Here is a 25,796-nt window from a genome sequence, read left to right as displayed (position 1 = left end):
TGCTGCTTTCAATAGCAATTGTTTTTTATAAATAACTTTAAAAGTTGTTTAGAATTATGTTTTCTTTTATTAAGTAGATTTTTATTTTGGGGTTGACTTGCATTTTAAGGGGCAAATTTACTAAAGAGTGAAGTGACTAACACGGGCGAAAATTCGCCAGTGTGACGTCATTATGGTACTTCGCCGATTTACTAATGGGCGCAGGCGTAACTTCGCTAGCGACTATAGCAGTACTTCGCTCCCTAACGCCTGACGAATTTGCACTCTGGTGAATGGACGTAACTACGCCAATTCACTAAGATGCGGATTTTACTGAACGTTACCTCTTGCGCCAGACTTGCCTTCACCACCTCAGACCAGGCGAAGTGCAGTAGTAGATAGGAGTTCCTCAAAAAATAAAAAAAAGTCCCAAAAAACATTAGTGTCTTTTCCCTTTTCAGGGTGATAGGCTGAAAAATAGAGTAATTTTTTTGGGGGGTAACCGGCTTCCCCCTACATTTCCTGCTTATGTAGTGTAATGTATTTGCTGCAACATATATGTCCATTCAACTTTGACTTCCCACCGTATGCAAATTAGGCAACGCTAGCGTAACTTCACTTCGCTTGGCACAGTAAAGCTAGTGCAACTTCGGCAGTGTTTGGCGCCCTGGACGCAACTTTGGATTTTAGTGATTTAACGTTGTCCTGGAGAATCTACGCCAGGCGAATTTTCGGAGGTTAATGAATTTGCCCCTAAGATTGATATTTGTTGGATATGAAATTCCTGTAGTTCCTAAATTCAAGCAAAAGTTTAAGAGAAATTAAAAAACACTAGGCTGCATAATACGCTTAATAAAATTTATTACAGTATAAAATTTATCAAAATCTAAAATCACAGTCCCACATATAGAACACACATATATTTTCAAACAAAGCTGACTTATCAAAAATACACATTTTCTGTTTAGCCACGTCAACTGTGTTCATTGCTTTCAAAAGTTGGATTGACATAGTATCCCCTTTCTCCATTTAAAGCAGCATTCCCTTGGGCAGCAAAGTCCTTTCTGTTGAGTGGAGGCCACTCTGCATCTTTCTTTAGCAAGCGCTGTAGCCTCTTGTAAGGACTTTTGGATTTATAATGGAAGATTTTTTTCATTGCATTCCAGAGTGATCTATTTTCAATGATAGCTTCCTGGAAAATAAAATTCACATTCATGGTACAATAAAATAAATAAAAGTATTAGTTTGCTTATCGGTTACGTCCTGCTTTTGTTTTCTCTCTCTCTCTCTCTCTCTCTCTCTCTCTCTCTCTCTCTCTCTCTCTCTCTCTCTCTCTCTCTCTCTCTCTCTCTCTCTCTCTCTCTCTCTCTCTCTCTCTCTCTCTCTATATATATATAAAGTGTGGAATTTGCACCTTTCCTGTTCATTATAATTGTTATACTTTAATCATGCACTACCTGTAGACGGCACAGTACTTTATCATAATATACCATACAGAAATCACACATATTAACAAATATGAATGAAATGTGACTTTTAAAGGGACATGATTCACAAAAATGGAAGATTCTCTTGGTGGCTTAATTTAATTACTATTAAATATAGTAGATTGAACAGAAATAGAAGTAAATTAACCCTGCAGTGTCCCAATATAAATTCAACAAATTAAAAAAAAATCCAACCCCTGTAAATCAACTTAAAGTTAAAAAAAAAATAAAGGTTCTGCCAACACGCGTCTCACTTAAGCTTTCTCAAGGCAATTGGATTTTTTTAGCATCATTGCTACATTCATTCTCCTCCAATTCTTCTTTTATTCTAAGGCATGGTGAATGTGTGGCCTTCCTTTGTTCCTTTAGATAACTTATTATGTATAATTATAACATATTATATATTAATTATGACAATTTATGCCCATGCAGAAATACTTACCTCTGCAATGTAAGACACTGCGAATGCGATAAGCAGCATGATTAGAAGAGCTCCCCTCCATATGAGAGGAGTGCAGACCAGCTGAGTATAACAAGGAAAGAATCAAAATCAGCTCTTGGTATTGCATTGCAATGATGCATCTTATACTGTGAGTGCACACAAGGAGAATGTAAGTTTGCTTAGTGAATATTTACCTAATTTAGAACAAATAAAGGGACAGTAAAGCTATCAATAAAAATCCATAATTTCCATCGGAGTTGGTTGTTCCTTTTTCAGGCATTGTTGTACAATGGTAGCTTTGTTGGCCAATACATATGTATGTACAGTACTAGCCAAACTGGTTTAGCACCATTATGTGTGCGGGCCAACGTATCGTGTAAATGCTATTTAAGCAAGAATTACACTGTTGAACATAGAATTAAGCATACGTTCAATCTATACAAAAAAAATTCAGATGATTGTTCCTAAGGATATGTATTCTTTTTTTTAGCTAGTTGGCCAACCACGTGTTTCCAAATTAGCCTGCCTAGTGGCCTACTGTAACTAAAATGGGTCTTCTATGCCTATTGTACCAGACCATTTTTTGGCAGCTGAAGTCTAGTATCATTGGCTACATACTCAATTACAATTATATCCTTGTTTGCCACAATCAAGTTGGGCTGTACTCAGATACACACTGAGAGGTACAAAACAAGGAAAGGCACTCAGACAAAAAGAGATTTATTTATTTTTTTATCTGAGGGACAATTAAAATGAACTTATCTTGAAGACACAAGGAATGAATGCAACACCACAGTCTCTACAACTTCATAGTTAAAGGGAAAGTCAGTTGAAATGAAAAGAAAAAAAAGCAATTCTAAGAAACCTGCAATATTAATTTAAATAAATGCATGGGGTTTTAACTTGTATTTATATGTGTTTACTATTGAAAGTACTATGGGGCAAATTTACTAAAGGGCGAAGTGACTAATGCGGGTTAAAATTTGCCAGCGTGTCTTCATTTCAGTACTTCGCCGGTCGCTGGCATAACTTCACTAGCGAAGGAGATAGACTCTAGCAGTACTTCACTCCCTAACGCCTGGCGAATTTGCACTCTGGCGAATGGACGTAACTACGCAAATTCACTAAGATGTGGATTTTACTGAACGTTACCTCTTGTGCCAGACTTGCCTTCGCTACCTCAGACCAGGCGAAGTGCAATAGAGTAAATAGGACTTCCTCAAAAAATAGTTGAAATTTTTTTCAAAAACGCTAGCGTCTTTTCCTTTTTCAGGGTGATAGGCTGAAAAATAGCGTAATTTTTTTGGGGTAACTGGCTTCCCCCCTACTTTTCCTAACATATGGCACATAAACTATACACTTAGCTCATGTGTAGGGCAATATAACAACTTTATTTTATTTCATTAAGGTTCCCTGGGCTTGTGTAGTGTAATGTATTGGCTGCAACATATACATGAATTCAACTTTAACTTCCCGCCAGGGGCGTAACTAAAGAGGAAGCAGACCCTACGGCTGCAGGGGGGCCCAGGAGGTATAGGTGCCCCATGAGGCCCTAATTCATAAACAATTTCAATAAATATTGGAGAAACAAGTCAACCTCTAAACATTTTGGGGGCCTGAAAAATAATTTGCTGTGGGGCCCAGTAATATCTAGTTACGCCACTGCTTCCCGCCATATGCAAATTAGCCAACGCTAGCGCAACTACGATTCGCTTGGCGCAGTAACGCTAATGCAACTTCGCCATTGTTCAGCGCCTTGGACGCAACTTCGGATTTTAGTGAATTAGCGTTGTCCTGGTCAATCTACACCTGGCAAAGTGTTGCGCTGTGAGCGAAGCCATCTCTGCCAAATTTTCGGAGGTTAGTGAATTTGCCCCTATGTGTCTGGGTGTATAAATCCTGAAACAATGTAGCAGAAGTTAGTTGAATATGAGAATTGGAGGAAAACTGATTTCTGCTGCCTTGTTTAGAGGACAGTAGAAAATACAGTTTGTCATTAAAAAAGACATTTACAAATGCATTTTAAACCACTGAAATATTTTCATTAAAACATATGATAACATTGCTTTTTATGCAAAATTTTAGCTAACAAATGATTTAGAATACCTCAACGATGATGGAAACTTGCAAAAAAAAAAAAGAAAGATGGGACCTTTATGAAAATATTATTTATGTTTTCTTGTTTTGTATCAGACTTATTTAAAGACATTTGCAAGACAGGGATTATAATACTCACATCCAAAGCCTTGTAAAGATTATGAATATCCACAAACAAAAGAAATAGACAAACTGCAAACTGGATGGTGATCACAATTATAAATATGTCTGAAAAAGAAAAGCCTTGTCTTTAGGCACAGTTTAACAGATTTTAAATAAAATAGTTCTGAGCACTGTAATATGTACAAAGTAATGAAGACTAAGCAACTAGATGATTTATAGGCCGATAAACAATATTAAAATGCAAATTTCAAACTGGATAATGTAAATAATTAAAAAAAGAACCAAAAAGGAAAGACTAATGGCAAATAGTTTTAGGATGCCGATGTCTACAACATACCGTACTAAAAGTTGATTTTCTTTTGAACTATCTCTTTAACAAAATGGTGGTAAATCACCTTAAAAATAGTTTAGTTTGCAAAAGCTGAACTGAAAAATGTCATGATACTTACAGTTGGTATATATAGGCTGTCTGAATGGCTTTCCTTTTGAGACTACAAGTGCAACAATGAGACAATTTAAAGTGGCTAGCAGCCAAATTGTGGTGTTTTCATAGGTTTGGAATTCACTGATTTCAGCTGAATTGACAGTAGCCGTTAGGTTAATATTGTTGTTTATGAGCAGACTATTTGTTTCGCTCACATTGGTTGGGACACAGGCACTGTGGAGAGAAAGGTCCATTAGTCTCAGGAGCTATAAAAAGTACTTTTCAGTAGTAATAATTACATTTGCAGCTATTCAGGATATATAAGCTTCACAAGGTTAAACCTGCATGTATTCTGACTATTAGAGCATTCACAACACAAAAAGTACAAAGCCAACTGCTTATAAGTAGCAACAAAATGTATGCACAAAATCCCCTATATGTGAAGCAAAATGTATATTCCGAAGGCTTCATTCATTATTTCCATGGAGGCAAGTGCTGGAGCCTAAAGGGGCACATAATTCACCCGCTGGGACCCATTCTTGGAGCACTTCTGTCTGCCCATTGCACCTTGTGTTGAAACCTGTGCAAAGTGCAGCAATGTGGGCACAACTCAGTCCTGTATTAGGCCCTGCTGCATCTTGTACTTGTTTCTGCTTCCTAGATTGTTCTCAAAACAATGCGCAAGCTAGGGTGTGACCATTATGATGCCCAAATACCACACACCTCATTTGTATACTTTTGTATGCTAAATATAAACAGCCTAATAAAACAAATGATTATGCTTTCAAACTTGGCCTCAGAGGGTCTTGTAACTTTGTTAAAAATCTTTGCAAGACCAAGACTACGCACATGCTCAGTTTGGTCTTGGTTTCAGTTGGGAGGTTAAGCTTAGAGATCATCATAAATTATCAAAACAGCTCAAGTCAAATAATATCTGCCATAGAAGCCGATACAACAAGACTGATTAATAAACAGAATATGCAGACTGCACTGGGTCTGTGGATAAAAATCTCTACACAGTCGTCGGCTGCTCTACAGGGAAAGAAACAAAGTTGCTTGAGTTCTGGGAAGTCCCTTCCCCCTGCTGTTTGAAAGTATGATCGTTTCCCTGCGGAGCAGTTAGGGACCATCTGATGTTTCCTATCTGCAGCAGTCAGAGCAAGTAAATTAAGTGGGAATTTCACTGCAAACAGTCAGGTTTCTTATAAAAATTGTAGACTTTTTTAAATTAAAGTATATTGGAGATAGATTTATTTTTCATTAAAGAAAGTAAAAATGCGATTTTATGTTTTTGCCTTTACATTCCCTTTAAATACAACAGATGGATTAAAAACACCTAGGGGCACATTTTCTAAGCTCGAGTGAAGGAATAGAATAAAAAATACTTTGAATTTCGAATGTTTTTTTGGCTACTTCGACCATCGAATTGGCTACTTCAACCTTCAACTACGACTCGAAAGAATCGAACTAAAAATCGTTCGACTACTCAACCATTCGATAGTCTAAGTACTGTCTCTTTAAAAAAAACTTCGGCCCCCTACTTCGCCACCTAAAACCTACCGAAGGTCCCCATAGGCTTTCTAAGCTTTTTTTATCGAAGGAATTTCGTTCGATCGATGGATTAAAATCGAAAAAGAATGAATTGCGAAAAATCCTTCAACTTCGATATTCGACCCTAAGTAAATGTGCCCCCTAGAGTTTAATAGAAACATTTTTGAAAAAAACTATTACAAATCCAGGGTTTTAATCGTTTATACTGAAGGTTACATTTTAATTCATTTATACTTTTCTGAAATCAAGACTCTGATTTACACATTGCAAGTGTGATATGGTACTGACAGTCTTTTTATATGCATAGCCTATTTTCTTCTACAGCATACCATAATAAATAATCCTTATTACTACTGGAACCAGCACGCCTATATTTTCTAGAGACCTCTAACAGGAATGTGACATTGAGATTATTTTTGAGCTCCTTTCTTTTTTTTTTAGTTTTAGCATTACACTATGGCAACACACTCTCATTGTCCTTCCAGATCATATCAAAACTCTGTGTATTGCTCTTTATAGGATTTTTCAGTAAAATAATCATCCATCATAGGATGGCTTTCGGATAAGCCCAGGGGTTTCCTTTACGTGATGAGTGAAATTTTTCGGCGCAAAAATGATGCCCATAGACTCCAATGGGAGAACAAAAATGACACCCTTAGACTTTAATGTATTTTGGCAAATTTTCCGTGGTTCGAGAATTTTTGGTGAAGCGAAACGGGTGCATTTTGGCAAATTTTCTGTGGTCGAGAATTTTTGGTGAAGCGAAACGGGTCTGATTCGCCCATCACTAGCTATATGTCAATAGCAAGTGATTTATAACAACACTGCTAGGAAGGTTAGGCATTTATGGCATTGCTAACCTCAGCTAATGATAGAAATTTATTATGTTTATCCAATTTATTTTGGTGTAGCCATACTAGAAAGTAATTTTGTCTGTGAAGGCTCTCATTCATCCAGGTCATGACATATCTAGTCCAGTTGATTTGACTTATTACTAAATGGAACCTTTTTGCATACTAGTAAACTGTAATTTTGCCTACTAATTAACTGCATTTTATATAGCTGAAATAAATGGTTGCTTGCCTACTTTGGCTTACCTATAAATGGAGCTGAGGCCAGACATGTACCATTGCTGTTTCTGAACGATGATAAAGCCACATATTTGTAGAATTAGACTCAGGATGATATTAATCAACACAGAAAGCAGCAGAGGAGGAGAGATGAGTTGGGCTGGTGGCTTATATGAAGAAAGCTTGGGATATGCATGGTTCAAACTCACTGAAATAAAACAGACACAATGTAAAGTTTGGGCAGCTCTAAGGGCAATGACAAAATTGGAGTAAAACATCTATGCCAGAAAATCAGGTAACAACAAGGGGGTTATTTACTAAAATCCGATTTTATGTCATTTTTTTTTAAACAAAAAAGCTCAACCAAACTCCCATCCACGATTTTGCCTTATTTATAATTAAAATAACTCTAAAAAACCGGATTGGGAAAAAAATATAAAATCGAGCGAAAACCCAAATCGTATGATTTATGAGTTATTGCCGAAAACCACAATTTTTGCTGATTATCGGGCTAAACCCAGTGCAAGCCACAATATTTTCAAATTTGGATAGGGACATACATGACCTCGACAGGTTTGAGATGGCTGATTTTCAGATTTGGGCTTTTTGCAGCATCGGGTATAATAAATCTGGAAGAATTTGAGTTTTTTTTCCAACAGTTTTGGTCCCAAAAAGCCTGACCAGAAAAAAAAATCGAGCTGTAGTAGATAACCTCCCAAATATGCTAGAAATATCTGTTTCAGATCTCTTTATTATTTTATAAAATAATAATTTCGTTCAGTCAAATAGATGAAATAACAGTTTCAATAACAGTTTGCGCAATTGCCGCGTGCTAATAAATTAGCGACAGGTCTGAGATGCCGGATTTTCAGATTCAGACTTTTCCATCCTCGGGGTTTAATAAATTTCTGATTTTTAATAAGTCTGATTTTATATAAAAAAATCACGATTTTTTTGTGATTTTTGCATTCTGAGTTTAGTAAATAACCCCCTTATTGGCTTAACTTCAGACTGAGATGTTAAAACATGAAGTCAGTGTCTGAATACTTTCAGTACAGTTATGGAACTGGTTATCCAGAATGTTATCCAGAATGCTTGGGACTTGTGGGTTTCTGGATAACAGAACCAATAGATTGTAAGCTCTTTTGCACAGGGTCTGCCTCACCTTTTGTACCGGTACTGGTCATTACGCATGTAACTCTGTATCTTCTTTGTATGCAATTCATGTGATTTCTTTTATAAACACATTTATTTTACAGCACTGCGCAATATGTTGGTGAGCATTCTGGCCTGTTATCCAGAATGCTCGGGTCCTGGGGTTTTCCGGATAAGATATCTTTCCATTTAACCATGATTGGTTCACTCCTTAACCCCAACACGAGCACAATATATAAATTCCCAGAATTACAATCCAAATATGGCCTCCCTAACAGCCATATCTTTGCATAACTGCAAGTCAAAAGCTATGCAGAGTTAGGGATTCGGGGTATAAAAGCACAATTAACAAATAATCCATTGGATGTCTTAATAAAGGCAAATAAGGGATGGCTTCTTACAACATCTGGAGTATATGCTATCATTAGACCAAATATAGACTACAACTTACGTACAGAAGGAATATCGAGATGGCCAAATGTCATACCAAACACAACAATAACCCAAATTACAACAGCATATATGAAACGCACAAAAGCCTTATCAGCAGTATACTTCCAAGATGTGGCCCTTAGACTACTCCATAGAGCATATGTGTCACACAAAATAGCACACAAAATCGGCCTAACACAGACACCCAAATGCGCAAAGTGCAATCACGCTGACGCCACTTTAGAACATGCACTGTGGTCATGTACTAAATTAAATGCTCTACGGAGTACATTTCTATCACATATCGCAAGTTGGTGCGACATCACAATAACTCGGACAAACCCACAAATACTTTTGGGATTATATCCAGCACCCACTGACAACACCATCAAAGGAAACATCAGACTTGCAGATATAATGGTACTAACCACAGTTAAGACCATCTTGGAATATTGGACTAACACACAACCACCTCCAAAACAATTATGGGAACGCAAATTACTGTACACAATGCAACTCCAATGGGTCTTGGCTTTACAAGAGAAGGAGCTCAAAGGCTCACTTTTCTTTGATATTTGGAGCAAATACCTAGACACATTGGAAGGACAAAAACAACAAAAATTACTAGCCCCCTTCAGATATACTAAATGGTGGGCAGAAAACTCTCTCAGAGGAGAACTTACCTAGCAACTCAAGAGCAAGAAGACAAAAAAGAGACTCACCCCCTCCTCCTTCTTTCTCCCCAATACCAATACCTGCATCAATGGAAGCTACCTCCTAACTGTCGCAAATGACATGATAATGAAGCTCTCTCTCCCCCCTCAATTCCCCTTCACAAATGTTTCTTACTCTTTCCCCTTCCCCTCTTTCTTTCTATTCTGTCTCCTACCCCCCATTTGTATATTTTCAAATTTTATTGTGTTATACTGATATAAAGAAACCTTGTTAAAAGTGACTGATGTTGATTAACAAACTCATGGAATAATGATATTTGTATACCCATTTTGTAATAACAAGCATACAATACAATGTAGGTTTCTCTACTTTAAATTATGCTATTTACCTTTTGAAAATACAATAAAAAAGTTTAAACGAGAAATCTTTCCATAATTTGGATATTTACACCTTAAGTCTACTAGAAAATCTGTAATAATAAAATAGTATCTTGTACTGGTTCCCAGCTAAAATACAATTAATCCCTACTGGAGGTAAAAGAATCCTATTTGGTTTATATCTTGTTTAAATTATTTTTTAGTAGACTTAAATTATGGAAAGACCACTTAGGTCTGTAGGTGTCATATGCATTTCATTATACTTACTTGTAACACTGATTACAGTGGTTATAGCCAGATCCTGGAAGAGAAACTGATAATTGGCATATGTTGTCTGTTGCTGAAAAATGAAAACATTAAATCTATCAGACTGAGATAAAGAGATTTATTCCTAACTGTAAATATGTTCATAACTGATTAGAATCAGTGTAGAATCTGAAATCCACCATTTACAAAATTATAGGAAATGGAGTAAATTTCCCTAAAACTGCCTAAATGTCACCAACTTCTCTAGAGAGCATTCAAGGCTTATTCAAGTGACCGATAGCAATCAAGCATTTACATTAATTATTTCAGGTGCGCTAGTCCATTCATTACTAATTGGAAAAATTTTATAAAAGTCATAAATGGAATAAAATGTGCATAAATAAGAACAAAAATTTGCATTTCTCAGTGTAATATTCTTCATTAGATTCAAGATTAGATTAGACCCAATGAGTTTATTGTATTTTTTTTCTCCTCACTGGTGGAATGGGTTGCTAATTATTTTGTGGTTTTACAGTGAAAGGAAAAATTGTTAACACATAGGAATACAGTTGCATTTCAGACACACATTTATATATAGAAGTATGGGATTCATTATCCATAAACCCATTACCCAGAAAGCTCCAAATTATGGGAAGGCCATATCACAAAGGGGCACATTTACTGAAGGGTTTCGCCAGATGAATTTTCGTTCAGGCAAACTCCGCAAATCTATCAAAGTGTGAACTTTCTAATCCGTTACCCTTTTCACCAGAATCTGTTTCATCAGGATCTACCTGCTACATCCTCAACATTATTATGTCAGTGACATCATATGCTGTATCCCCAAAAAATCATAAAAAAAAAAGACAAAACACTGGTGTCTTTTCATATTTTAATGAGGGATCATGTTTAAAAGTTGTTACTGTTAAATACTTTTTTAAACTTTTTTAAAGGGCAACATTTAATATGTTGTAGGATGACCATTTCTAAGCAACTTTTCAATTGGTTTTCAATTATGTGCCTTCTTCTTCTGACTCTTCCCAGTTTTCAAATGGGGGTCACTGACGACATCTAAAAACAAATGCTCTTTAAGGTTACAAATGTATTGTTATTGCTACTTTTTTAAAATTGCAAACTGTAGAGCTGCTGGATAAAAAGCTAAATAACTCAAAACCCACAAATAATAAAAAATGAAAACCAATTGCAAATTGTCTCAGAATATCACTCTCTACATCATACTAAAAGTTAATTTAAAGGTGAACAACCCGTTGAACTATTTGATAGTTATATTATATTAAGTTTATATAGTTTATATTATATTAAGTGGAATATTAAAGATTCTTACCAAACTGTTACATATATTTAAGTAAATATTGTCTTTTTACATCTCTTGCCTTGAACCACCATTTCTTGATGGTCTGTGTGCTACCTCAGAGATCACCTGACCAGAAATACTACAACTCTGGGGGGCTGATTCACTAAGGGTTGAATATTGAGGGTTAATTAACCCTCGATATTCGACTAGGAATTAAAATCCTTCGACTTCGAATATCGAAGTCGAAGGATTTAGCGCAAATACTGCGATCGTACGATCGAAGGATTATTCCTTCGATCGAACGATTAAATCCTTCGAATCGAACGATTCGAAGGATTTTAATCCAACGATCGAAGGAATATCCTTCGATCAAAAAAACTTAGGAAAGCCTATGGGGACCTTCCCCATAGGCTAACATTGACTTCGGTAGCTTTTAGCTGCCGAAGTAGGGGGTCGAAGTTTTTTTTAAAGAGACAGTACTTCGACTATCGAATGGTCGAATAGTCGAACAATTTTTAGTTCGAATCCTTTGATTCGAAGTCGTAGTCAAAGGTCGAAGTAGCCCATTCGATGGTCGAAGTAGCCCAAAAAATACTTTGAAATTCGAAGTTTTTTTACTTAGAATCCTTCACTCGAATTTAGTGAATCGGCCCCTAACTATAACAGAAAGAAGTATGGAAGCAAAAGACAGAACTCTGCCTGTTAATTGGCTCATGTGATCTAACATGTATGGTTTGTTTGTGTGCACCACGAATCCTATGATCCCAGGGGGCGGCCCTTATTTTTTTGAAATAGCAATTTTCTAGGATTACTCAATGACACATCCTACTAAAAAGTATATTATTATAAAAATTGTTTATTTACATGAAGCAGCGTTTTACATATGAGCTGTTGTATGCAATATATAGACTTCATTTTAATCAAATATTTAAACATTTTAAAAATGATTTCTGTATTTACAGGGCCTAGAGTAATAAAAACAATTCTTGCCTAATTGTCCTTAGCACAGGGAAAAACATGTTGTTTTACATCATTTTTTTGTACAGACTTATGGGGTTGCTCCTTTTGCTTCCATAGCTCACATTTGCTGACCATTTCCCATATGGAACTTTGTGAGGGCATATTGCACTACAGGCACATTATGGAACAGAACAGGTACAGTTTTAGAGATAAATAGATCTATGATCTATAGATCTATGATAAATAATGGAGTCTTATCAATAACTTTTTAGAAGCAAGGAAAACAAAGCAAAATCCTTATTTTTTCACCTCTTAATATTGCTATAGGAATACAGAAGAAAAATAAATAAGGTTTAATAGCAGAGGCTAGAGGCAGAAACTTACCCAGTAGAGCAGTAGAACTCCTATGTACTGAATCATACTATAAAGAGCCATGTATTTGAATACACAGAATGACGTGACCAAAGCAGCTCTTCCTTCCCTAGGAAAAATGTGAAATAAAATCAAGAACTGCTCTGTGTAAACACAAATATTAAAAAAACAATCCTGTTGAAAAGAAATATATATCCTATTTATAATTACCTCCTAAAACTGTAGAATATTGAGACAATAATTAAGATTATAAATATAAGTTTATAAATGCTCCATGGCTTATCACAATAACATGATTCATAGACAGTGCTAAACTAATTTTGTTTCCCATTAAAACTTGATATTATTAAATAATTTCGACCCGATTAAGTGTGCAGACTGCACTCATATCTATATCACGCCACCCTTTCCTGTGCCTCCTGCCAAATGATCTTTTTACTTTAACTATACCTTCAGGGTTTAACTGTGCCTGTATTTGCCTAATAAGAATTATTGAGCAATAGATGAGTATTTTTTTCTCTTGTTTTATTCCCCATAGCTATCATGAACATATTATTGTTTTTTAAATGAACAGTAACAAAAAAATTAAAAGGTTTTAAAGTAATTCAAATATAATGTATTGTAGTTCTGGTTGCTCTGCACTGGCAAAACTGGTGTGTTTGTTTGTAGCCATGGGGGCAGCAGTTTCAAAGTGAAAAAGGAGAAAAGGCACAGGTTACACAGTAAACAACAGATACTGTATACAATCCCACTGTTTTCTACAGAAAGTATATGTTATCTGCTAAGTAATCTGTGCTTTCTTATTAGATCATTCCATCAGGTCTGCTCAATGGACTACCACATCTAATTTTATGTAGGCAGTTTGTGTTCACTTCTGACATTTACTCATACAATATATGGGCAAAACTATCTGGGCACATGCCTCTCCAACATGTTATCATCAAACCATAGGTATTAATATAAAGCTGGTCCTTCTTTTGCAATGTAATGGTTTCTTCTCTTCTGGGAAGGCTTTCCACCACATTTTGTAAAATTGTTGGTAGGATTTGTGAGGTTGGGCACTGCTGTTGGCGATCAGGACTGGTAGTCCATGTTCTACTCCCATCTCAGGAAACCTATTCTGTACAGTCCTCATTTTGTACATGGGGCATTATTGTGCAGAAACAGTAAAGAGACTTCCACAAACTGTTGTCACAATGTAGGAAGAATGCCATTGTGAAGATTGTCATTGTATTATCTAGCCTTTAAGTTTGCAATCAGTGGTAACAGGAATCTTAACCACAACCATGTAAAACAATCTTTAGACCATTAGACCTGACATTGTACATAATGATATTATATTTGTCTGCCGATGATAACCTATAAAAACCCAATAATCCCCATGAATGGTTCTTGTACTGACATTGCTTTCACAGAATGTTTTGACTGTCCAATTACTTTTAGCTAGGAATGTGTATGGATGCTTTTAGCAATATACTGTACTTTGTGTCTGGCCAGATATAGTAAAAAGAAATATGGCATCCTTTACCATGAGCGTTAATCTCTTTCTGGGACATTTACCCAACTAACATGAGTTTCAAATAAAAAAAGAAATCATAACTTACTTTATTAAATGTGGAACACACTCAATATTTGGGGTGTTTGATGTAAATGGTGATGAAACAGAAGCTTCTTGTTCAGATAAAGAAATTCCAACATGTGCCATTTTCAGAGCCTGAATAAAGGAAAAAAGCTGCTTAGGGAACAATTCCTTTTCTGAGAATAGTTTATTAAGATAGAGTAGCAAGCACTTAATTAATACTGCATGCTGCATTTGATTGGCCCAATGTCCTTTGGCACGGAGTAGTCACTAGCAAGATGTTCAAAGGGAAAAAAGTCATTAATAGCCTAATTGTCCTGTGTTACTTCTCCAAGAATTTAAAATTTCAGGTAGTACCCATTTAAAAATATTTAAATCATTTCAAAGTTAGCAATTTAGATGTAAGTTTTTCTAACTCAAGAAGTTATATAATATTTGAATAATGTACTTACACCACAGTCATTGGCACCATCACCGCACATACCAACTGAGTAACTAAAAAAATAATAAGAAGAATATTAATTGAGACAATGTGCAGTTCTTGGAACTTCTAGGGGCAGATTTATCAAGGGTCGAATTTCGAATTGAAAAAACTTCAAAAAATTCAAAAAGACCAACTGAAATTAAGTCAAAGTTTTTTTCGGTCAAATAGCTCTGTTTTCGATCGAATAGGTCCGTATTTGACCAAATTCGAATCGTTCGAATCAAAGGAATAGTGCATTTGATCAAATTCGATTCAAAGTTTTTCCCAAAAAAAACGTGGATTTTTCAAAGTCCACCAATTGACTCCAAATAGGTTCTAGGGAGTCCCCCATTGCTAAAACAGCAATTCGGTTTTAGATGGTGAATGGTTGAAGTCGAATTTTTAAAGAGACCGTACATGATAAATGTCGAAATTAGAATTTTCAAATTTTTTGCAAATTTGAATAGAATTTGGACTATTCCCTAGTTGAAGTACACAAAAATAGCTAAATTCGAATTTTTACAGTTCAAAAATTCACCTCTACCTTTGATAGATCTGCCACCTAATGTACAATATTGAGCTCATAGAAAGAAAGTGGAAGATTGAGTAGGGTAGGTAGTAGGGTGGATTGATTAGTTCCGGCAGAGGAACAGAGAGATTATGTGTAAACAAAAGGAAGTGTTTAAAGGAAAAGATACTGATCATGTGCAGGATAGAAAATATCAGGAAAGTTTACCTGTGGGAAAGGTAAAGGAGGAACTTGAGGTTAAGAGGAAAGGCCCCACACAGCACTAAGCAAAAATGTAACAGGAGAAGAGACATTCATTATGATTTGTTGTCCAGTTGACAGATGACAATAAACACAATGGTTTATGCCACTTTTTCTACTGCCTCTTGGTACATTATTCCCCTTAATCAGTGGTGCTCAAAATACTGTATTAGGTCCAACATGAATAAAGAAACCTGGCTTGTAGTTTTATTCTACGAGGTGCACAATTGGCCTGAGGGAGGATTTGCGCTTACAGCACTTGCAGGTATACACTGTGCTATGCATCTTACGCCAGTTTTAAAAAAAAAACAGTCATAAGATGAAGGGCGTACCTCCTACAGGCACAAGGTGAAGAATGCAGCTTTGACAGGTGGTAGGTACAGTACATGGCTCCTGCACCTAGCATCCCCTGGCAAACTCCAGCTTTGTGTGAATGAAGAGTAACTTAGTAGGGCGTGCTAAACAATGCCTGCATTCCACCTTCTTCCCACCCATGTACAGGTATGGGACCTATTATCCAGAATGCTTGGGACCTAGGGTTTTCCAGATAACATATTTTTCTATAATTTGGATCTTCATACCTGATGTCTACTAGAAATTCATATAAACATTAAATAAACCCAATAGGCTGGTTTTGCTTCCAATAAGGATTCATTATATCTTGGTTTGGATCAAGTGCAATCCACTGTTTTATTATTACAGAGAAAAGGGAAATCACTTTAAAAAAATGTTGATTATTTGGATAAAATGGAGTCTATAATTTGAAGCTTTCTGGATAATGGGTTTCTGGATAACGGATCCTATACCTGTATATACAATGGCAGCAGGTGCTGTACACAAACCCAATGCAGTTTTTTTGACATGAAAAATATATTGCATGTCGTAGCAGTAATGGAGGATGTATTATTGTGTAAAAACAACAGCAATATATCAAACTAAAATTCAAAGTGCAGTGTGCCCTCCCTTAAGGTACTACAGGCTCAGCCATTTTCTGTTATTTGGAATGGCATGCATCATTACACGAACAACAACCTGAATCCAAAAAATGTTGCAAAATAAACATGAAATGATAAAACTGATATTAAAGTCAACCTTATCTGTAGAAAAAATTAAAGTGTATTGTACAGTAGTAAAGATAATGATCTACTAAATGCAAGATAATAATAGTTATTAGATTTGGATATTTCTGACTGCAACTCAAATTCTCCATGTGCTTTAGTTCAAGGTAAGACATAACCACATAAGATGTATTACCCAAAACTACATATATGTTATGATTTAGGAAAAAAATGAAGATTTACATTATTTTCATAGAACAGTGTAGGTTTTGGATTCCACCTTTTGAGAGTACTCTGCAGCTTATTTGTAATTCATACAGATGCATTCAGCATGGTTGCATAGAAACCTGTGATTTTAAAATTCCCCAGCACTAATGCACTTTAAATACAACCAGGTCTTAATTTATTTTCAGGAAAAAAAAATCACGCCTCAGGGTATAAAGTACCTGTAACTAGATGTCTCACTGAATAAAGCAATGTGCTGAATAGCTTTTCAGTAGTGATGGGCGAATTTATTCGGCAGGCGCAAATTCGCCACGAATTTGCGCGATTTGCCACCAGCGAATAAATTCGCGAAACACCCGCGAAAATTTGCGGCAAAAATTCGCCGGCGTCCAAAAAAATTCCGGAAAAACGTAAAAAACGTGCGCCGGCTCCAAAAATGAGACGCCGGCGTCAAAAATGAGACGCCGGCGCCATTTCGTGAATTTTTCGCCGTTTCGCGAATTTCGAAACGGCGCAAATTCGCCCATCACTACTTTTCAGGTCATTTCAAGTCATCAAGTTAATGGTACCAATAAAGCTCAATATATACTGCTAATGTGATTCAAATGAACAAATAATGGTTTCTTTACTGTTCCCTTAAGTTGGGGAAAGATTCTTACTAAAAATACGCCCTCCTGCTTTTACACAATATGCATTAATTAGGAGATGCAAATAATTAGAAACAAAATCTGACGCAGATAAAAGTAACAGGAATAAAATCTGAAAAACATATGAAAAATATGCAGAGCTTACCCCAATTTTTGAAATTCTTCAACAAGATTAGATTTTTGCCCTGGAGACATTCGGGCAAACACTGTTCCATGTATTAGTATCTGTAGGTGTTAGAAACAAATTTTCCTTTTAGCAAATTGGAAATAGATCATGAGCGTCACAGACTTGCTGGCACTCCTATCCCAGCAGGCTACAAACTATGTGTAATACATTCTTATTAAATTAAAAAAACATGTTTTAATCTTGACTGAATTAAAGAGAAATCAGTGCTGTCACCCAGGTAATGAGTCAAAGCATATACAGAGCATGAGTGAGTGGCTACCTTTTGTAACAAATTGTTGAAATGCTGAATTATAACTTGGTAGGTACTTCCATTCATTGCAAAATGGTAATGAAGATTTTCATCTGCAGGTTTGGATACATCTTCCATGCTGATACAAATATTCTACAAATAAAAAAAAAGGGAAATACTTTACTCATCATCTGCACAAATGTCATCATTATAGAACAAGTCGCACTAATGCTACCCAAAAAAAAAATTATTTAAAGGGATACTGTCATGGGAAAAAAACAATTTTTCATAATGAATCAGTTAATAGTGCTGCGCCAGCAGAATTCTGCACTGAAATCCATTTCTCAAAAGAGCAAACTGATTTTTTTACATTCAATTTTGAAATCTGACATTGGGCTAGACATATTGTCAATTTCCCAGCTGTCCCAAATCATGTGACTTGTGCTCTGATAAACTTCAATCACTCTTTACTGCTGTACTGCAGTACAGATAGCAGCTCCCTACCACAAGATAACAGCTGCCTGGTAGATCTAAGAACAACACTCACTAGTAAAAACCCATGTCCAACTGAGACACATTCAGTTACATTGAGAAGGAAAAACAGCAGCCTGCCAGAAAGCATTTCTCTCCTAAAGTGCAGGCACAAGTCACATGACTTGGAGCAGCTGGGAAATCGACAAAATGTCTAGCCCCATGTCAGATTTCAAAATTGAATATAAAAAAATCTCTTTGCTCTTTTGAGAAATGGATTTCAGTGCAGAATTCTGCTGGAGTAGCACTATAAACTGATTTTGAAAAAAACATGTTTTCAGATGACAGGATCCCTTTAAAGTAATATCAAAGGTGAAATACAAGTTGCTGTTAAAGCTTACATATGATGCTACTTTGCCAGATATGTTTTGCCTACACATTTCAACAGGGATCTGCAGCATGTAGCGCTTTAGCGGCTGATGAGTTATAAAACCCTAAAGATTTTGGGTGTTGTGCTTTAGTTACAGTAGGGGAAAGTCACAGGTTTCAGATATTTGCATTTCATTATATTATTATAAGCAGAAGAAAAGACTAGCACTGGAAAATGGCTTCTTCTAAACTACACATGTGCTAAATATGTAAAAATAGACATTTTGCATAAGGTTATATACACAGGCCTGGTTCCCAATAACTTCTATCAAGATACAATGTAAGATTAGATAACCCTCATAGGCAGATTTATCAAAATGTGAGATAAGAACTTTCCAAAAGTAAACTCACCCACTTTCTAGTCAATCCTACTGGATTTTTAAAAGCATATTTATTAAATGGTGAACTCCATCTGCCCCTTAAAGGTAAAATAACATTGTGTCGAAATGCACTTGATACAGGTATGGAATCCCTTATCCAAAAACCTGTTATCCAGAAAGCTCCAAATTACAGAAAGCCATCTCCCTTAGAGTCTTTAAACTATCTTAAATGAAATAGGTGGCATCACACTCTTTTTGGGATTATTTAAGGGATTATTTACTAAAACTCCAATTTTTCTCTTAATTTCAATGCAACAAACTGGACCAAACGCCTATCCACAATTGTATCTTTTTTATTAATAAAATAACTCGAAAATTTCAGTTCGGGAAAAGTCCCCATAAAATCGTGAAAATACTTGAATTGTAGACATTTTTCACATTTGACTCCCGACTCACTCGCTTTTTTTGATTTGTCGAAAACCCTGAATTTTCCGGATTATCATATGAAACCCAGTGCAGACCACGATATCTTCAAATTTAAAAAGGGAGATCTGCCATTGACTTCTACAAGACTTTGACAGGTTTGAGATGGAGTATTTTCGGATTTGGACTTTTAGCAACTTCGTGGTATAATAAATCTTGAAAAATGTAAGGTTTTTTCCTCGAAAAATTTGAGTTTTCCCCTATAAAAGCCCGACCAGAAAAATGTGAGCTTTAATAAATAACCCCCTTAATGTTTAAATCATTTTTAGCAGACTTAAGGTATGGTGAACAAATTACGAAATGATCTCTGATACAGAACACCTCTATACTTGTACTGTGCTGTTTTAATCTTCCTGTTTAGCCAGCGCTAATTAATTATAGTTTGTGTGTGCTGCAGGAACAAGCATCTCACTTAGCTTTGACTTGCACTCACTTATCTCAGGAACCTGTAATGTCAGTGCAATCAGTACTGCCTGCATGTTTTCAAAGTTCATTACAGGGGTGTGTGTGATAAAATCATATACATAGGGTTTAATTTAAAGCCATTTAAAGCTGAAATACGAGTTGCTATTAAAGCTTACATATGATGCTACTTTGCCAGATATGCTTTGCCTATACATTTCAACAGGGATCTGCAACATGTAGCTCTTTAGCCGCTGATGAGTTACAAAACCTAAAGATTTTGGGAGTTGTGCTTAAGTCACAGTAGTCACACGTGCTAAATATGTAAAACTAGATATTCTGTGTAAAGTTATGGGATTGCTACTACATGAATTTACTGAATGGCACAAAATCACATTCCTTAGTGTTGATTCGGTCAGCACTTTATAGGGCATACTGTGAGGTGCAGAGTGCAGTACTAGTAGGTGCAGCCTGCTCACATATTGCACACTTTGCACCCTTCCCTGCACTTCATAAATTACCCCTACTCTCTTATGCAATTGACACATAATTTTTAACAGCTAAATACCAAAAAGAATCTCATAGCATTTGATGACTCCTACCATGATGTCAGAATCTTTAGGTTTAATGCCTTCCACTAATGTCCATGCGATGGTGGCCAGATCAGACCCAGTTGGTTCCTTGGCCTCAATCAAAATTACATTGCTGCCTTCGCTTATCATTCCAGAGTTCTTAGCAACTGTGATAGCTGTCTGAAGATTGTCTCCTGCAAGAAAAACACAAGAATCTCATCTTCTGTATTGCGAAAAAATGTTATTGTGCACGTGATGACTGTAAAAAATGCATCCATCTTGCTTTTATTACATCTTACATTATGGTAGACATTTTCTTGCATCGTAAATTACATTTTAGCCCATCAAATATATGATAAATAAGACAATACACTTATCTCATAGCCTCACCTTGCAATATCACTTACGGATCAATATTTCTTAGCTTGAAATCTGTCATTGCTAAAGACATCAATGTCAAATTGAATATTTGATTATTAAAGAGATACCTGTGATCATAACTGATCTGATCTTGGCACGGTTAAGCTCTTTCAAGACTGGCCTGGTCTCCAATTTTAATCGGTTCTCCAGCACTAGTAATCCAAGGAAAATTAGATCCGACTCCACTTCTTCCCTAATATTGAAAATACACAATTAGCAATGAGTTGATTTGATATTCCACTTTATTTAACTTTACAATCAACCCGAATGAAAGTACAAAACCATTTATATTCTAACCTTCTGAAAGGAAGTTCAGTAACACCTCTTTACCTACTCACCAAATGTGAACACAAAGAGAACCTGGTAAAATAATAACAAATTAAGTAAAGTAAGGATTGTAAGTATATTAAAAGAGTGATATGCACAGACCACAGTTACACTCCAGATCTTGTGTTACAATATGAGTGGGATAAACCCCACAGTCAATCTATTAATTCTCCATAAAAACACAAGTTGAAGCATTAATCTGAGGAAAGCCCAGCCATAAAACACATTTTGTATAACATGTACATTTTTAAAAAATTGATACTCTGCACACCGATGTATGAAATCTTTAGTGGGCTTAAAAAAAGATAATTTAACATAAAGGGGGTATTTATAAAACTTGAATTGATCTAATTTTTTTAAATTAAAACAAAGCCTAACTCCCATCTACAAATTTAACTCATTTATCAAGAATTCTTCTTGAAAAAGTCAGTGCGAAAAATTTGTGCGACAATTTAAATTGTCCAACTTCGAATTGATGCCCTGAAAACTCTACGTTATTGAATTGTTGCCGCAACAACTCTAATTCACCAGATAATCGGATGAAAACCAGTGCAGATCACGACGTAAATAAACATCTTCAGGACATCTGCCATTGACTTCTACATGACCTCAACAGGATTGCGATGGAGTATTTTCGGATTCTGATTTTTAGCAGCTTTAGCAGAAAACTTCAAGGTTTAATTAATAGGCCCCTAAGAATCCAATGCTTTCATGAAATGTTATGTTCAAGTAACATACTGTAGATAAGTTGCATTCAGCAGGTAATACTGAAATACTGCTGCTATCGTCTAAGAACAGGGTAACAATGGGCCAGATTCATTTCAGTGAGAAAAAGTTTTCTCACTTAATTGAATCTGGCCCAATGTTTAATACACAGGCCTGGTTCCCAATAACTTTTATTAAGATACAATGTAAGATTAGATAACCCTTAAGCAGATTTATCAAAATTTGAGATAAGAACTCACCACAATTAACTCACCCACTTTCTATTCAATCCTACTGGATTTTTAAAAGCATGTTTATCAAATGTTTATCAATATGGTGAACTCCATTGATAAATATGATTCTAAAAATGCCATAAGAATGAATAGAAAGTGAGTGAGTTTGATGTTTAATTGTGGTGAGTTCTTATCTCACATTTTGATAGATCTGCCCCTTAAAGGTAAAATAACATTGAGATCAATGCAAATGCAAATGTACTTGATACAGTTATGGAATCCCTTATCCAGAAACCTGTTATTACAGAAAGCTCAAAATTATAGGAAGGTCATCTCCCATAGAGTCTTTAAATTATCTTAAATTGAAATAGGTGGAATCACAATCCTTTTGGTATTATTTAAGGGGTTATTTACTAAACCTCAATTTTTCTCTTAATTTCAATAAAACAAACTCAACCAAACTCCTATCCACAATTTTACCTTATTTATTAATAAAATAACTCGACAATTTCAGTTCGGGAAAAGTCTCAATAAAATCACGAAAAATTTGAATTGTATGAATTTTTCGGATTTGACTCCTAAATTGCAGGATTTTTTAGAGTTTTCTCCTGAAAATCCTGAATGTTCCAGTGCAGACCACAATATCTTCAAATTTGAAATGGGAGATCTGCCATTTACTTCTACAAGACCTTGAAATGTTGGTCTTTTTGGATTCTGACTTTTAGCAACTTTGTGGTATAATAAATCTTGAAAAATTCAAGGTATTTTCCTCGAAAAATTTGAGTTTTCCCCTTTAAAAGCCAGACCAGAAAAAATTGAGCTTTAATAAATAACCCCCTTAATGTTTAAATCATTTTTAGCAGACTTAAGGTATGGTGATCAAATTACGGAATGATCCCTGATACAGAACACCTCAGGTCCCAAGCAATGTGGATATTATAGCATATACTTGTACTGTGCTGTTTTAACCTTCCTGTTTAGCCAGAGCTAATTAGTTATAGTTTGTGTGTGCTGCAGGAACAAACATCTCATTTAGCTTTGACTTGCACTCACTTATCTCAGGAAGCTGTAATGTCAGTGCAATCAGTACTTTCTGCATGTCTCCAAAGTTAATTACAGGGGTTTGTGTAATAAAATCATGTACATAGGGTTTAATTTGTCTCATAATGTGAGTCATAGGTTTGTCCTTCCTTTATCCCTTAACTAAATCCAGAGGTAAGAATAGAGGTCATTAAAACAAAAGGTACAGTAGCAAAAGTGTTTTATATAATGCTTCCATTTAAAATTACTCACAGCATTCATTTAATCATTGAGTGTGGAAAAGTTACTGTCGTAATTTGATGACCACGTTGACTTCAAATGGTTGCTAGGCTAATTTGAATCCTAGCAACCAGATTGCTGAATTTGTAAACTGAAGAGCTGAATAAAAAAGCTAAATAACTCAAAAACCACAAATAATAAAAAGCAAAATCCAGTTGCAAATTGTCTCAGAATATCACTTGCTACATTATGCTAACAGTGTCGGAGCAGGCAGAGAACAAAGTAGTCAGGCAGGTAAGGGTCAAACCAGGAAGTCAATCAGAGGGATAAGGCAGAATAGGCGCCAGGGTCAGGATACAGAAAGTAGAATCATCAAGAACAGGCAGGGGTCACAACAGGTAGTCAAAAACAGGTTTTCAAGATCAGAATAGCAACAGCTAAGCATCAGGAACAAATCCTATCACGGGCACTGAAAAATACAATCTGCCACTTTAAATAGATTTGAATTTTGCGCCACTGCGCGCCGGCGTCATCACACCAGCGTGAGTGCGCCTACAACCCGGAAGAAGCACGACGCTCCAGGAAACAGGGGATTAAAAAGTAAATATTCCTTACTATTTCCCTTTATAAAAACATAGGGTTTAGAGACCACTCAGAACCACATTTTTTTAGGATATAATATAGGTCATCTGATGCATTTCTTGATACATAACCTATTACAATCGACACAAATGTTGCTTGCTCCACGTCTCACACCTACATTTCTGTAATTTCTTTTATTAGCTGATTATATAATTAAATATTATGTCTTTATGAATTTATTATCACAGGATAATGAAAATGTTGGGGAAGATTTAGCTTGATGAGACAATGTGGGCGACAATAAAGGGTTGCAAAATAGTAGGCGCTGTATACATTTAGGACAACAATAATAATGATTTGTTTTACTAAAGCTCCACTGTAACCTGTAGGAATGTTTTTAATCAAATCCAGCTGATTATCTCTAATGCAACCTATATTTGAAATGATATGCATACAGTGTATATATATATATATATATATATATATATAGATAGATAGATAGATAGATAGATAGATATAGATATATATATATAGATATATGAATACTTGAGTTAAGCCAAAACTCCATTAGTATAAATGCCATATGATTCTAAGAGCAACAAGCAATATAAACATTTTGTTCCTGATATCTGCAAATTTGGACACTTATGGAATCAAACCTGGTTTCCAATACAGAATTAATTTAACATGTACAATGCCATTTAGACTAATATAAAAAAAGACTAGGGCAATGTTTGAAAAAAGCCAAAGTGTAAACATAAACTTTTAGGTGAAGAAGGTATAAATCATATAAACTTGATAAAATAAACACACAAGGCAGTTTGCCTAAACAGCATGTAAACTATAAGATGTGACATTATTGATGCATCTAAATAACAATAGAAATATACTTATTCTTACCTCTTTAGAGTAGTCACTTTTTTGTGATCTTTCATGTCCAGAATTTTATATGCCAACCCAATGACTCGGAATCCTTGCTTGGTATAAAACTCCAATTCATCAGAAAAGTTTATTGGAACTGGAAAAAATATATATAAAAAGAAAAAATATAAATAAAAAAGTAGATTATTAACTATCTTGAGGCCTGTTTACTAATTTGAAAGTTGATCTTTTTACTAACATATTTATAAAAACACTTGAATCTAAAACACTCAGTTGAGTTAGTTTGTGATAAAAAATAACCATCACAGAAATTATATTGTTTCATTTCTTTTCCATGACTCCATAAACTCCTTATTTTCCATGACTCTTCACAAAGTTCTTTCACAAAGTTTTACCAGCTGAATTTTTTTATTCAAATTTTAGTTTGATGGCTGTTGGAAATCCAACACTGAATTTTTTTTCCCTTTGATATTTTTATTTGAAATCACTGAAATGTTTCTTAAACTTAATGGTTTATGTTTGAAAATAATCACAAGAAGGGTTAAAACCTGAAATACACTTGTTGCTTAAATACACAGATTCAATTCTGTGAGAAAAGGTTTATCATGTGAAAAATCATGGACGAGATTCAATTCGAGATGCAATCGAATTCAGAAAAACGTATCTCATGATTTATCACTTGAAAACTCTATTGAAGTCTACGGGGAAAAACTGGCCATGAGTTTTCACCATGATATAGCTTCTTCTCAATGAACTGAATCTGGCCCATTATATATAAACTAAAGGCCCCAATACCCGGTGCGATAAAAGCTGCCAACAGACCGAGTCGGCAGCTTATTGGCCAGTGT

The 25,796-nt window shown here is 35.5% G+C and overlaps 1 protein-coding gene across 1 annotated transcript in view; it reads right to left on the bottom strand.

Moving 5' to 3' along the window:
• Window positions 1-823: 823 nt before the first annotated feature.
• Window positions 824-25,796, bottom strand: part of atp13a4.L (ATPase type 13A4 L homeolog) — a 65,342-nt gene continuing 40,369 nt past the window's right edge. The window contains exons 17-30 of the mRNA XM_018263658.2: window positions 24,967-25,084; window positions 21,028-21,152; window positions 20,570-20,733; window positions 17,893-18,015; window positions 17,592-17,671; window positions 14,737-14,779; window positions 14,310-14,419; window positions 12,718-12,814; window positions 10,080-10,152; window positions 7,201-7,381; window positions 4,578-4,786; window positions 4,145-4,233; window positions 1,909-1,989; window positions 824-1,171 (exon numbers count right to left, since the gene is read on the bottom strand). Coding sequence (XP_018119147.1) covers window positions 953-1,171; window positions 1,909-1,989; window positions 4,145-4,233; window positions 4,578-4,786; window positions 7,201-7,381; window positions 10,080-10,152; window positions 12,718-12,814; window positions 14,310-14,419; window positions 14,737-14,779; window positions 17,592-17,671; window positions 17,893-18,015; window positions 20,570-20,733; window positions 21,028-21,152; window positions 24,967-25,084 — 1,712 coding nt within the window. The 3' untranslated portion in view covers window positions 824-952. The remainder of the gene's footprint in view (window positions 1,172-1,908; window positions 1,990-4,144; window positions 4,234-4,577; window positions 4,787-7,200; window positions 7,382-10,079; window positions 10,153-12,717; window positions 12,815-14,309; window positions 14,420-14,736; window positions 14,780-17,591; window positions 17,672-17,892; window positions 18,016-20,569; window positions 20,734-21,027; window positions 21,153-24,966; window positions 25,085-25,796) is intronic.

This window comes from Xenopus laevis, chromosome 5L (assembly GCF_017654675.1).
Source record: "Xenopus laevis strain J_2021 chromosome 5L, Xenopus_laevis_v10.1, whole genome shotgun sequence".
Taxonomy (NCBI): domain Eukaryota; kingdom Metazoa; phylum Chordata; class Amphibia; order Anura; family Pipidae; genus Xenopus; species Xenopus laevis.
Note: the sequence above shows the minus strand (reverse complement) of the source record. Positions and strands in the feature narration are given on the sequence as shown.